Source organism: Podarcis erhardii (genome assembly GCF_964252035.2).
Source record: "Podarcis erhardii genome assembly, chromosome: 6".
NCBI lineage: Eukaryota > Metazoa > Chordata > Lepidosauria > Squamata > Lacertidae > Podarcis > Podarcis erhardii.
In genome coordinates this window covers 22,331,884-22,346,392 of record NC_138510.1, presented here as the reverse complement: position 1 = coordinate 22,346,392, position 14,509 = coordinate 22,331,884, and the positions used below count along the sequence as shown (strand labels likewise).

At 40.9% G+C, this 14,509-nt stretch overlaps 1 protein-coding gene across 2 annotated transcripts in view; it reads right to left on the bottom strand.

Annotated features, from left to right (window-relative positions):
* The window catches only part of SLC13A3 (solute carrier family 13 member 3), a 41,845-nt gene that overhangs the window by 7,838 nt on the left and 19,498 nt on the right, over positions 1 to 14,509 (bottom strand). For both annotated transcript variants that reach the window (XM_081867731.1, XM_081867732.1), the window contains exons 4-9: positions 13,838 to 13,904; positions 12,036 to 12,221; positions 11,523 to 11,648; positions 7,358 to 7,450; positions 1,680 to 1,784; positions 286 to 383 (exon numbers count right to left, since the gene is read on the bottom strand). In XM_081867731.1, the coding sequence (XP_081723857.1) occupies positions 286 to 383; positions 1,680 to 1,784; positions 7,358 to 7,450; positions 11,523 to 11,648; positions 12,036 to 12,221; positions 13,838 to 13,904 (675 nt within the window). The remainder of the gene's footprint in view (positions 1 to 285; positions 384 to 1,679; positions 1,785 to 7,357; positions 7,451 to 11,522; positions 11,649 to 12,035; positions 12,222 to 13,837; positions 13,905 to 14,509) is intronic.

Sequence of the window (14,509 nt, the reverse complement as noted above, 5' to 3'; positions counted from 1 at the left end):
CACCAGAAAAGGATGAATATCTGTGTCCCTTTTCTAAAAAGAAAAGAGGATGAGTATTTTAATGCTTGGTTGGGACCCATTGGGACATCAGGAGCCAGCAGATGAGTCTTATTCCTCTGCTCTCTTCCTTGTATGATTGATCTTTAAGCTCCTCTATAAGTGAGTCATTCAGGAAATGGTGACCTAGTGACCCTGTACCTAGTGCTTGTTGAAGGCTAGTTTTATAATCAATTCTACAGAAAGCAGAAGAACTGGGTCAAAGGGTTTCAAAAGCCAGAAGCTTACCTTTCAAGTCAAACCACCATTTAAGAGATGGCCTTTTTGATGGGAAGAAGAACAATATTGTCACTATTGTGACTCCAGTAACAGCATCAGTGACAAACCTAACAGGGAGGGAGGGGGAATTTCAAGAATAAGTGGTGGAAGAGAAGAAACATTTGTCAAAGGAGACCAAGGTCAGTGACTTTGCATGCAGATATCCCAGACTCAATTCCTGGAATCACCAGGGAGTGCTAAGAATTACTCTGGGCTCGTCCACAATTCTACTCCTCCCATGCCTAGAAAACACAGGTCCTAACAGCTTTCCACTTGTCCCAAGCTTTCTAGGTGAGGAGTGATGTTGCCTTTGCCCACTGCCTTCCCGCAGAAGACTCGCTCTTTAGTGCTAAATCGGAACATACAGCAATCCTCAGAAGGCCCAATTGCCATTGGTTCCGATTCAGTGCTAAACCGTAGGTTTCCTCCGGAGGAAGCAGTGGGTCAGATGGAAGTGTGGATGCAACTCTCTGTGTCTGAAACCCTGGAGAGCCACCGCAAGTCAATGTGGACAATACTGAGCTTGATGGACCAATGGTCTGACTCTGTGCAAAAGTCGTATGTACACATTAGTAGCTTAAACCATTCTAGAGGTTGATTCCCCCACTGTGTTTCAAGTCATATTTACACATGACTGTACGCACCAGAGAAAGAGCAGGGGTGTCTTCACCCAAGGCACATAACCTGTTCAGTTTCTGCTGTCATCTGCACATGCGCTCCCAAATGTACACACCTCAGCTAAACTGTGATGTGAATGTGGCCTTGAGTTCTCCATTTGGATTGAAGTTGGTTTGTGGGGAAATGCACGGGACAGCAGTATTTTTCAAGAAACTACAGGATAGCTCTGCATCCTGGGTAATATGATGTGTATGCAAATTCAGAAAAACAGAGGTGGGAGCATACCAGAGCCAGACTACATTACAATGTAGACACAGCCTGAAGCAGCTTTCTCTGTCCCTATCTATCTTCAGATACACTCACAATTTGTAAATCTGTTTTTAAATCTGTGAGTTACAGTCCTAAACTAGGCAGCTGTTCTACTAGAAAACTAACTGTAAGCCTTGAAAATGCAACCTGAAGAGAGAAGCAAGAGAAAGCACATGTCTCTCAGGAAGGCTAACCAGCTTCAATTTGACTATTGATAACTGATGGATTGACTACTGATCAAAGAGGCCCCACAACCATCTCCCAAGGTTAGGGGACTGGGAATACTATGTCTGCCCCAGGCAAAAAAGAAAATTTGAGAGAATCCCTTGAGATGAGCATTTAAATGAAACGTTAATGCTGGTGGGGGGGGGGTGTTGTGTGGAAGGGAGGATGAAGAACAAAGGCCTGACAGAAATATACAGAAATAAATTTCTTACCCTGGTGTGAACAAGCTCGCCCAGCCTGGGATGAACTTAGGGTCTCTGGAGAATAGCAGGATTGCGAATAAGCAGAAAAGTACAAATACTGCCTGTTCAGCAAACCTGTAGAGGAAGGAAATGCAGGGAGTCATTGTAATGAAGACATCATTTCCCCCCCCGTCTTGCTTGAGGATGAGCTCAACTGTGACCAGTAGGTGGAAATCTGAGGAAGGCTAGCAATGTTGCGCAGAAAAGAGCAAAGGGGAATTTTGATTGTTTCAGAACAAAATGCAGAAGTGGCCTTGGGCTAGATACACATTTCCAAAATTAAAATATAACCCAAGTGTCAGCAAACTTTCTAGCACTGAAGTTCATAGAGGGGAATTGTAAAAGATACATAGGAGCAGATATTTGTGTTTCAACGTATCTCGGCAGGCATTCCAGTTAACAACTTGGGCCTCCCATGTTGTAACTAAATCATTCAATAAGAAGAAACACATGGTTGCTCAACTTGACTGTATGGTGTGTGTGTTTTACAATGATGAATGTGATAGAAAGCAGAAGAGTGATCATTTGTGGGAGGTTTCAAGATTCAATGACCACAGACTTTAGCCCATTTCAGGCTCTTATCCCTCATGTGGAATGAATACACCAGTGGCAAGGCGTGGACAGGACCTGCTCCTTATCTACACCTGTTCATTAGAATGGTGCTCCACCAAGTACAGCTGGTACACATGGGGCCTCTGTACTTTGCACTGTGGTACGCATGGAATCATAGGAGCTGGAATGCCCCACGAGGGACATCTGGTCCAACCCCCTGCAAGGCAGAAAGCTTTTTGCCCAATATGGGGCTTGAACCTACGATCTGGAGATTAAGAGTCTCATGCTCTGTCGACTGAGCGATCCAGCCACAGTCAAAGGGGGCCTTTGCCTTGGCATTCAAGCAAAAAGCATCATTATCTGCAAGCCACCTTGAGTCCCTGGCAGGGAAAGAAGGGTGGGTGGATTTGTACACACTCACACTCACACACACACACACACACACACACAGAGAGAGAGAGAGAGAGAGAGTGAGTGGCAGGAAGAGAGCCTGCCCCCTTCCCTGGCTGCCTTAATTGTGTGTGTGTGTGTGTGTGTGTGTGTGTGTGTGTGTGTGACTTTCTAACCACAAACAGAAAATCATGGAACAATTATTTGAAATCGCGATTTTTGGAAGTTGAGGACGGAATAGGATGAGAAAGCTACCTTATAATGGGGCATCATTAAATTGTACTCTTCTCTTCCTGGTTTTACATATTGAGAAGATTAGGAACCAAATTACAAAACGAAACATTAGATTTAAGGAACAAGAGATACATAAACCATTTGGAAGAAATCTGGAGTTGCTAATCAAATTGGCCATGGCTGGTTTAATAGACTTTCTGTGCTCTTAGAATGGAAAAAAGGGCCTTTGATTCTTACAATGATATTTCGCAGGTTGCTGGTTTATAGTGACATGAATGCTTCAGTGGACACTAATCTTTCATAATATCCACCAACGGTGAAAAGCGCTTTTCCGCCAGATATGTTCAGGTTCCCTCGATTTATTTATTTTGCAATAGTTATGTGCTGCTTAAAATAATAATAATACAGCAGTTTGCAAGGGGGGGGGGAGAGAAAGAGAGAATGCAACCTTTGTAACTGATAAAGCAGAAGAACAAAATCAACAACTAATATCAGCCTGCAGCAGTTTTATCAGATAATAGTCTCAAAGACTATCAGATGAGTTTTTGTTACTTTTCTAAAAGTAGCCAATGATAGTAGCCAAGCATGCCGCCTCCCAGAGGGGTTGGGGCAACTGGTAAGAAGGTCCTATTCTGAAGGTCCACGGCTGGATAATTAATTGATGGAACTATAAGCAGGATCTGCTTAGCAGCTCTCAAAGGGCAGGGATGAGAGGATGCTCTGCTTGTACTCCACACTCAGATTGTCTAGGGCAAGTGTGGGGAATCTATAGCCCCCCAAATGTTGTTCAGCTACAGCTCCCATCAGCCCCAGCAAGGACAACTTTATTAAGGCATAAGCTTTTGTGGAGCAGTAAACTTGTCAGCATCTTAAAAAACAGAGAAATCACCTTGTCAACAAAGGTCTGTATAGTTAAAGCTAAGGTTTTCCCAGTAGTGATGTATGGAAGTGAGAGCTGGACCATAAAGAAGGCTGAAGAATTGATGCTTTTGAATTATGGTGCTGGATGAGACTCTTGAGAGTCCCATGGACTGCAAGAAGATCAGACCTATCGATTCTTAAGGAAATCAGCCCTGAGTGCTCACTGGAAGGACAGATTGTGAAGCTAAGGCTCCAATACTTTGGCCACCTCTTGAGAAGAGAAGACTCCCTGGAAAAGACCCTGATGTTGGGAAAGATGGAGGGCACAAGGAGAAGGGGACGGCAGAGGACGAGATGGTTGGATAGTGTTCTCAAAGCTACCAGCATGAGTTTGACCAAACTGCGGGAGGCAGTGGAAGACAGGAGTGCCTGGTCCATGGGGTCACGAAGAGTCGGACACAACTAAACGACTAAACAACAACAAAACTTGTCATAGAGATGAACGCTAGTCCATGAAGATTTAGACACAATACATCTGTCAGGTTTTCAGCTGCCACAAGACTATCGTGATTGACAGGACAGATTGGTCAGCAGTATACAGTGTTCACATCAGTGGCAACAAACCATTTCACTGATGCTAGCAAGGAGACTTAACTACGTCTACAGCATTCCGTTCTTTGTGAGTGCTCAAATACAGTAACAGCTAATGAAAGTGCCTTTTTAAGAAATGGTTAGCACCAACTATATCTGAAAAAGAAAGGACTGGTTAACACTAAATGATTTAGCCCATAAAGATTTCAACAGCCATTTAATTAGAAATACATTATTTAAAGTCTGGAACAAGTACAAATCGAGACTGGAGCCAATGATACCATGGTGGCTCTCACCTCTAGAAGCCCATGCCATGAAAAAACTAAACATGAACGAGGAATGGGCAACATATAGAGATTTGATAATGGAAGATCAAGGTAAATTAAGAATAAGACCATATGAAGAAATAAGGCATTATGTCTCTGACAGATGGCAATATATAAAACTTGGAAGTGTCTTTAATTCAGACTTGAAGAAAGGCTTCGCTAAAGAGAATTCGTTAATGTATGAAAGATTAATTTTTTTTAAAAAAATTACTATCTAAAATGTATAACCTTTTGCTAGATCTGGACATGACTGACGAGGAAGTGAAAGAGACAATGATTAAATGGGCACAAGACTTCAGCCATACAATATATTTAGAGCAATGGGAGAAACTTTGGCAGGAAGATATAAGATTTACCGCCTGTAGTAAAATAAAAGAAAATTTCATCAAAATGTTCTACAGGTGGTATTTAACACTAGTCAAATTAGCAAAAATCTATAAACTGAAATCCAGCCTCTGTTGGAAATGCAACAAGGAAGCTGGAACAACAATGCATATGTGGTGGAGCTGCACCCCAATTAAGTACTTCTGGGGAGAAATACATGAGGAGTTGAAAAAAATGCTTTAAATCCCATTAACGTAAAAACCAGAGGTTTACTTACTGGGCCTAATAGGAAAAGAAGTACCAAAATTGAAAAAAAGAATTTTCTTATATGCGACCACCGTAGCCAGGATGGTAATAGCATCTAAATGGAAAGCTAAAGAGCTACCTGCCAAGGAGGAATGGATTCTTAAATTAAACAAATATTTAAAATTGGCTAATTTAACAGCATCTATACGACAGCAGTCAAATCAAAAAATAAAAAAGAATGGCAATGCTTTGATGATTATATGACAAAATACTGCTCTAAAAAATACATGCTAATATGCTTAGACTAAGAATGTAAATGCATCAAAACAATAATCTATCAAAGAGAAATATATGTATATAGAGTAAATTTTAAAAAATCAGAATGCAATGATAAGGATAAAATTGATTCTAGACAAGACGAGTAGTGGTGGAGGGAAGCTAAACAGGGTGGTGGGTTTGTTTTATTTTGTTTATGTTTTTTCTTTCGGGATATTGTATAATGATTTAATGTATAATGATTTAATGTTTCTTTTCTGTTGTGTATTATTTCTCTTTCTCTTTTCAGTTGTATGACAGAAAATCTAAATAAAAATTTCATAATAAAAAAAATAAAAATAAAATGCCGGCTTTAATGTGATATGCAAAAACAAAACAAAACAAAACACTAAATGATTTAGAAAGCCAAATCCTCTTAATTTCCCCCTTGCAATCTGCATGCAACTTTTCTATCTCTCACAGAGACTACATAAATGATTATTCATGACATCTTGTCATGGACTGATTGACTGCACAGGAATGGTGGGAGGAAGCATGAAAGAAGGCTCAGATCCAAGGGATTGGTGGTGGAATAACAATGAGTGGTCAGAGGGAGAAGTGAGAGAAGACTGGGAAGAGGTGTCGAAAGCTGAAGAGGTAACAGTGCTTAGTGAGCAGGGGGAGTCGGTGGCAGAAAGCAGTCCAGAATCAGCGGTAGAAGCGGAGGCTGGAGAGGAGGGAGGCCAAGAAGCAGAGATGAGTCTGGCTGGTGAAGAGGCACGGGTGTCTCCCCCTCCTGCTGTGACCAGCTCTCCTCTCCACTGGTCTCCCAGAGCCAGAAGAGGCATAAAAAGAGTGGAGGCAAAGTTAGCTTCATGCAGGTGCAGTATCAGATTGTTTGGAGAAAACCCTGCATAAGAGGGGACTTATGCAGCTGTGGGGAGTTGGGCAACTTCAGTTTCAGCAACTGCTTCAAGGGAGCAAGACCTGCTGGAGATGAGTTGCTGTGCTCCTTAGGCCTCAGAGCGTGTTTTTGCTTTTAAAAAAGAGTTAACTCCAACTCGTTGGTGTAATTTACTGCTGGCTCACTCCTGCCATGGCTTCAGTGCTTCATTTGTCTCTGGGACTGTTCGTGAGTATGCTACAAATGCTTCCAAATGCACTAGACTGGCTAATTAGAGAATAAGTTTGTTCCTTGCATAAATAATTTAGCAGAAGTAATTAAGCAGCCCATCATCAACAGTAAAGTCTCCAGTTGACTCTGCAATTTAGGATTTGCTTCAGAGGTATGGCCTGAGCTAAACTTTCTTTCAGCTGCAGCGGAAGTAGTTGAAAGCTGTGGTGTTTGTAACAAACAAGAAAAATGCTTATCCTATGGTAACCAATAAAATGCAGAAAAACAAAACTTTGGGGTTGTCTAAGGCAGGGAAACCTCTCGCCCTCCAGATATTGTTGCATTGCAACCCCTATCAGCCCCGACCAGCATGTCTAATGGTGAGCAATGGTGGGAACTGGAATCCATAAATACCTGGAGGGCCATGGAATAGCCATCCATGAACTAAGGAAACTGACCCCAGACTACAAGACAAACAAAAGAAATATCACACACATCTTTAATTATCACACACAGTGGAACCAAATGCTACCTTGGTGAATGTGTGCTCCCAAATCTGAATTTGATGAAATAACCTGTGTGTGTGTGTGTGTGTGTGTGTGTGTGTGTGTGTGTGTAGGAGAGAATTAGCAGATGGGAGAAGAGGGTGCTTAACCCTTCACACACACACATAAAGACACACACCAATTTCTCCACCCCACAGTCAGGTTTAAACACAGTTGATGGAGTCTTGTGTTGTTTTCATTGTGACTTACTTTATTGGTCCCAGCTTCCGATAATCATCCCTTATTACTGTCCTGGCTCTGGCTTCTGCATCAGCTCTGATCTCCGATTTCTTTTTTCTCCAGCTCAACAGCAAGGGAGGGAAAAAATGCTTTGTTCACACGACCTCAGGCACTCTCATTCATAAATATTACTGAATCAAACTATCTTGCAGAAAGCTTATAAATGGATTTAAGGTCGTTACATTCAGGAGGGCTTTTGGCTGCATAATTTCCTTGCTGCTGTTTGAAGGTTCCAGTTTTTACTCTCTGTTTTGTGGTTTCAGTTTTATGCCCTTAATGTGATTTCAGTTTCATCCTTAAATGTACCACCACTAACTAAGAAACTGCAATCAAAAATTAAACTAGCAAATAGCTAGAATTGTACACTACCTTAGGACCATTTGCCAGGAAAGACAGTTAACTATTTTTATTTATTGGTCAGTTTCGCACAACACGATAACCCATTCTCTGTTCCCAAATTCTCATCCTGTAATCAAAGGTAACTTCATCTTCTTGGCATTATGCAAAAGACACATCTCTCGCAGCCAGAGAAGAACCACCAGAGCATGCATTCATAGGAATGATTTGTCTTAAAAATCAGGGCAAATTCATTCTGTCTTCTGCAGTAATTCAACCCCCCCCCCCCATGCACCCTCTCTAGAGATAGCCATTGTTAGGTTTCTGATTCAGAGGACGTCAAAAAATAGGACGGCTCCATTTTTCAGGCATTAGAATAGCCAGAAAACAAGCGAGTAATTATGCAAAATGTGCCACTGATGATGAAACAAAGCATAAGGAATTTTGAGGCTCAAAGGCTGAAATACTAATGTGCTTCTGTGAGGCTCAGCCTTTTTTAGTAGGCAACTTCAGTGCTCATCTGCAGTTTGACCTGCCTTCTCCTCCACCCACCTCACACAATTAGGAGTCCATATGAAGGACAATTTTATCTTGAACTGTTTTCAGGTTAACAGTATCATGCTGCTTAATACATTTCTGGCACTGCTTAGATTTTCATTAAACCTACAAAGCTAGTTTGATTCCATCAATCCCATAAAGTGTACCCAATGTTTGCGAACCAGTCAAACATATGACTATGAACAGAATTCTGAAGGAAAGGGTCACTTGCTTGATTCTTTTGGCAAACTGGCATCTACTTTGAGTCTTTGATTTCAAAAAGTGAGTTTGTGGGGGGAAATCTATTTGCCATGTATGGTTTTGGTTTTTTCTTACCCCGTTTTCCTTTTTTTTCAAAAAAAGGCCTTAAGCATCAATTCCTTTCAAAACAATTCAACAAACAGAACAGAAATGAGAGCCACAATACTCCAGAGCACATAGTTTTGGAATTTCACTTATGAGGCCCGAATTCAAATCCCTACTCATCAGTAAAACTATATGGATAGTCTTGGGAAAATCTCTCTCTTTTGACCACAGTTTGCCATGTGTAAATAAATGGGGACAGTTACTTATATATCCTGCTGAGTGGATCAGCAAGATGGACTATATATATATTTACATACCAATAAAAGTATTATATAAATTACTAATAGTGATACACTTTGAAATAATGCAATTATTACACGTTCATAAGATTATAAGAAAAGCCCTGCTGGATGAGACCAAAGACCCATCTAGTTCAACATCCTGTGGCCAACCAGCTACCTATAGGAAGCCTGTCAGCAGAACCTGAATGCAACAGCAGTATATTCTCCTGCATTGATTTTCTGAATTAAATTGTACCTCTGAAGGTGCTATTCATCTTGGTGATGGAAAAAATAATGGCACTTCAATGAGCCATATATTTGTTGGAATTACTATAGCACTGCAGGCTTAAAAGGCTATGGGATGTCGGAAATACATTTTAACAATAACAGCGTAAAGTGCACAATAAACAGAAATGGCTCATAATCTCTGTGCCACCACCAAAAAAATAACCCCCAAACAAATTGTAGCAATGCCTCTTGTTTTAAATACTGCAAGTGAAGGAATATGGCAAAGTTGGAAAGCAAGTTGTAAGTACCCAGATTAGCAAAAGATTTACAATAAAACCATGTTACTGCTCAATTACTGATTAACACATTGTTTTATGAAATCACTGAAGTTTAATCCCTGTCAAATGTAACCTGTTCTTGGCCAAATTTCCAGCTACGGACTTTATATCTTAACCTACGTAACAGCTACAGTAAAAAGCATCATTCCTGGAAAAATACAGAACACAAGTCCCATACCATGCAATGAAATGCACAAATCCCTGAATGGTGCAAGTGCAAAACAGTCAGGTCGAAATATCCCAGGAATTCAGTAACTAGTAGAATTATCAACAGAACACCTCTTTTAAAAAAAATCTTATTCTTTGAACCCTGCTCTCATTACAACAAATTAGCAAAACTCTGTGGACCTCAACAAATCTGTACCAATATACACCGCCTTAAGGTCATTTGTGACAAGGCTGAGAAATTTCTGGGGCAATGAGATCACCAACTCAGTGGTCAGGACACCTCTGCAATGGTCTTGTGAGAGAATGCATCTGATATGAATTCACAAGGGGAAAGGGTGGGCCTCAAAGGCATGGTGCTCATGAAGACCTCCAAAATATCCCACAAGAACATAAAAAGAGCCCTACTGGATCAAGCTACTCAGGGCCAGACTTGGGTAGTCTTTCGTAATATGGCACCATGTATGGAGCTGAAATTTAGCACCCCCAAATGGATCTTCTCAATTATGGATCATCTCAATTTTGCACCCCCTCGGCTCAGCACCCTGTGTGGGAGAACTGTATAGACCACCCAGCACTGAAGCTATTGGCCCATCTAATCCAGAATTCCCTTCTCACAGAGGACAACCCATGGGAGGCCTGCCAGCAGGACCTGAGGGCAACAATGCTCTCCTCATCCATGATTCTCAGCAAGTGGTATTCAGAGGCATGCAACCTCTGACAGTGCAGGTGGAGGACAGCCTTATCTTCCATGAAATTGTCTAATCCTCTTTTAAAACCAACCAAACTGGTAGCCATCTCTACCTCCTGTGGGAGCAAATTCTATAGTTTAACTATATGGTGCTGTGTGGAGAAGTACTTTCGTTCATCCATCTTGCATCTTCCAACATTCAATATTATTGGATGCCCAAGTTCTAGTACTAAGAGGGAGGCCTTTCCGCTTTCTCCACACCAGAATTCATTTGATAAACCTCTATCTGTTTTCCTTGCTGAAGTGCTTATGTCAACTACTGGGAAAATAGGAAAGGACCATTGCTGTCAAAATGCTTCATAAAATAGGCTGGTCTAACAGCTCTGAGTAAGGAAATGAGTTAAATATGCATGCAATAACTTATTTGAGGAGAGATTAGAATTATTTAACTATTGTTGGAATTCTAATTGAAATGATATTAAGAGAAACTCTTTGCCTTAACCATAGACTGTTGGTATTATGACATTTCCCCTCTTTTTTATGAACTGTATAATCTTTATTATCTACGGTTGCTTTGCTTAATAAATTTAAACTTTATAAATTAACTATCTTAAGTCATGTATATTAAAATGAAAGTAATTTTATTATCAGCTCTGCCTTAGTGCATGTGATGAAGTTTCTATATTATTCAGCTATCGTTAGAAGTGTGTTTTTATAGTATGAGCTGCTTGGATATTTTTTCTTTAAAAATAACTCCTTTGTTTCTGAACACAGTGTCTTCAAAAGCATATCTTCAAACTGGAGTTTTGTGGCCAAGCAAAAAAGTCACAAATTGTATTTTTCAAGTGCAAAAATAGAAATGTTAAGATGTAACATGTAGAGCCTCACCCAACTTTAAAAGCAAAAGAGAAGGACCTGTCAATGAAAGATTGTAAAAGACACATCCCAATTTGCCAAGCCAAAATGCTTGCCCCGATGAAATGACCCCATTAGTGCACTGTGTCATCTAGTTTTTCTTTATTCCTTTTTCTTTTAAAAAATTTATTTGCATTTTGAAAACAGGAACAGAGAGTTTTTCTTGTGCAACAAGAGAGTACATGTACACCTGAAAAACAGGTGTGTTCCCAAGTCAAAAGAAGGATAGGTCCCTCATAAAACCATCAGATTTCCAATAAGGACCCAGCTAAACTGGTTACCTTGACCACAATTTCAATCCATGTTAAACCATACAAATAAATCAGACATGAAAGTACCTCAAGCTAATGCATCCGTAAAGGAATGAGATCCAGAGCCATCCGAAAAGAAGGAACAGCAGCATTAAGGGAAAGGCAAACACAAACCAAGAGCCAAAATTCACAACGTCACACCCTGGAAAAAAGCTTTGAGAAGGAGAAAACCTGATTAATGTAAGGTGAAGAAACCCATTTGGATAAACTGAAGAAAGAATCTGAAATATGCAACCAAGGCCAGCATGTCATACAAACATCTCGGATGTGATTCAAGACCACATCACGAGGCTGCCACTGTCACTTTCTGCAGCTCACGGACTCCCAAAGGGGGTGCAGAAGATAATCTGTCTGTGTTGTATGAAAGGGAAAACTATAGTCACAAAGATCTCCTCCTTCTTTGTCCTTGCCTAGGAGTCACATTTTTACTAGTTCAGAGTCATGTGCAGTTCTTGGCTCCATAGCCTTGGGAAATCCCCATGTACATCCATTGTCAACACCAGCACGTTCAGTTTCCACACAAGCCCTTTCCCTCCATACCTTTTGAGTTGTCCTGAAAGAATGAGATTTGGGGCAGTTCCCGTCAACGTCGCTGTTCCACCAATACTGGCTGCATAAGGGATCGAAATGAGGAAGCCTTTCCAGACATTCTTCTTGTGCTCTTCCTCCTTCTGTATGTCTGAGGAAACTTCAATTGTGACTTCCTTCTCCTCTGTCAAGTCTTTTCTTTAAAACATTACAAAAGGCAACTCATGACATTTGTCATTTCTCATATAACTTAGGGCTCATTTGTTTGTTTTTGCTTCTGTATCTGATTGATTCCCCCCCCCCCATCTGCCAAATAATTTGGCAAGGGGACTCATTGGTCTTCAGTTGATGGAACAGGATCTACAGCAGGTACAGTTTCTCTCTCCTCTGCAGAATGAGCTGCATCTACCCAGATTCTCTCTTGGATCCATCTGTGAAAGGTAATCTGTGCATCCTAAAGTAGGATGGACTTGGGGAGGGGTCAAAACTTGGAGGCAGACCACATGCTTAGTTTGCTGAGTTTCCAGGATCATTTATACTTAAAAGCAGCATGGCTAGTAAGGGCCTCACCTTGAGAGCTAGAAGAATCATTGCCACAGTAGACAATGGCCTCATTTGGACATGACTCTAAATAATAGTCTAGTGTTACATTGACATGTTTGCTCCCCACTTCCCCTCTCTTCCGGCATGGCAACAACATCAAAAACACTTGCTTCTGTTTTCAACTAACCAAAGTTTGAGTTACGTCTGAACCAGGAACTGGGGTTATATGAGTTATACTATATCCAAACAAGCCAGGACTATAATCTACTGCATGAGCTTTACTTGTTCAGACAAGCCATAGTTAAAACAGCTAGTTGAAAACAATTGTGTTCATTTTCCTCCTCACAGCCACGCCAGAAGATGGGAGATGGGAGGGGGCAGGCACAAGTCTAAAACCCATTCATGCAGCACTAAACCATAGTTTTATTTATTAATCAAGCTGCAATCCTAAACCCAGTTATGAGGGAATAAATTAAGGTTACTAGATTTTTTTCAATGAATCCGTGGACACTTTTCAACTTCAATGGATTTTGTATGGGGACTGATTTGTAAATCCGGGGACTGTTCCCCGAGAAACAGGGACGTCTGGTAACCTTAGAATAAGTGCCCCTGACTTTAGTGGGTCTTACTTTCAAGTAGACACCATGTAATTGTGCTATTCCTTATTAAAATAATATCCAAACCCACCTTTCAGGGCACACAACCTTCTGAAGGTGGTTTGCAAAAAAAGAAGAAGTTTTGAAACACATAGAAACATCAAAACCACAATCCATAAATATAACGATTTACAATATCAGCCATTAATGTAAAGCCAGCAGTGGCTCATTCTCTCCTCCCCCCCCCTCCCGAAGCCCAACACATTAACCAAATGTGGACTGGAGCAAAAATGCCTTCAAATATCTCTCAGAGACCAGACCAAGTGTACTTCCAAAGACTTGCGGCAATTGTTGAAAAGGCTCTGTCCCTGGCCTAGCAGTTTTTACTGGCAGGTCAGATTTCAAGGCCTCCAATTATGGTAGGTCTGAGTGCAGCCAATATTGAACTTAGTCCCTTGACATAAACTCAATATAGTTACAATTTAGTGTAATGCTAAAGCAACTCTATAGCTTCCTTGGAGCACAGGTGGAATGCAGCAAGTGACATAAGCAGGAAGACGTTAAATGGGGCTTTACTCCCAGGTAAACAGCCTTAGTTCATACTCATGAAACAGAGGAAGAATACTTTGGTGATCACTGTCCTCCTCTCCAATGCAAATCTTTGTGTAAACTTACTCATCAACATTTGCTAGAAGCTGCATCTCAGTTGGCACTGTGTGAAGTTTATTCTGATGTACAGAGGCTGAAAAAGAATAATACCCAAAGAGCTTTTAAAAATACAGAGAAACATTTCCAGAGTCATAATGGCAGAAGGTGGTGCTACTATTCCTAAATCATAACAGTTAAATATCCCAGCATAGTTGAGTTACAACAGCAGAATAAAAAGTGAGGAATGGGTATGTCTGCCAACAACCAGAATATGCAGCAGTAGGACTTGCTTCCAATTGGCAGGGTTGGTAAAAGTACAATTTCAAGGCATCTTGCTGACACCTCCTTCGAAAAGGCTAATTTATGCATCCAAATCACCCATTTGGTGCCGTAGCTTTGCATACATGTGGGTCACTCTTGAGTCTCTCATTCTGCACTGATCAGCTGGAGTTTCCAAGATTTCACAATTAATTAAACGATTAGTTGGTCCAGTGAAGGGTAGAGTTTAGTGTGCTTTATATTTCTGCACTTCCAGGAAGCACGGAAAGATCTACCAGCTTAAAGCTGTCTTAACATAAACACAAGTTAAGCCTACAGAAAGGTTTCATAGCCAAAGGCAGCGGAGTGATAAATCAGCCCAAATATTTCTATGTTGTGGCTCAGAGTAGAAGAATAAGCTGCTGAAAGGAATTGCTGGTG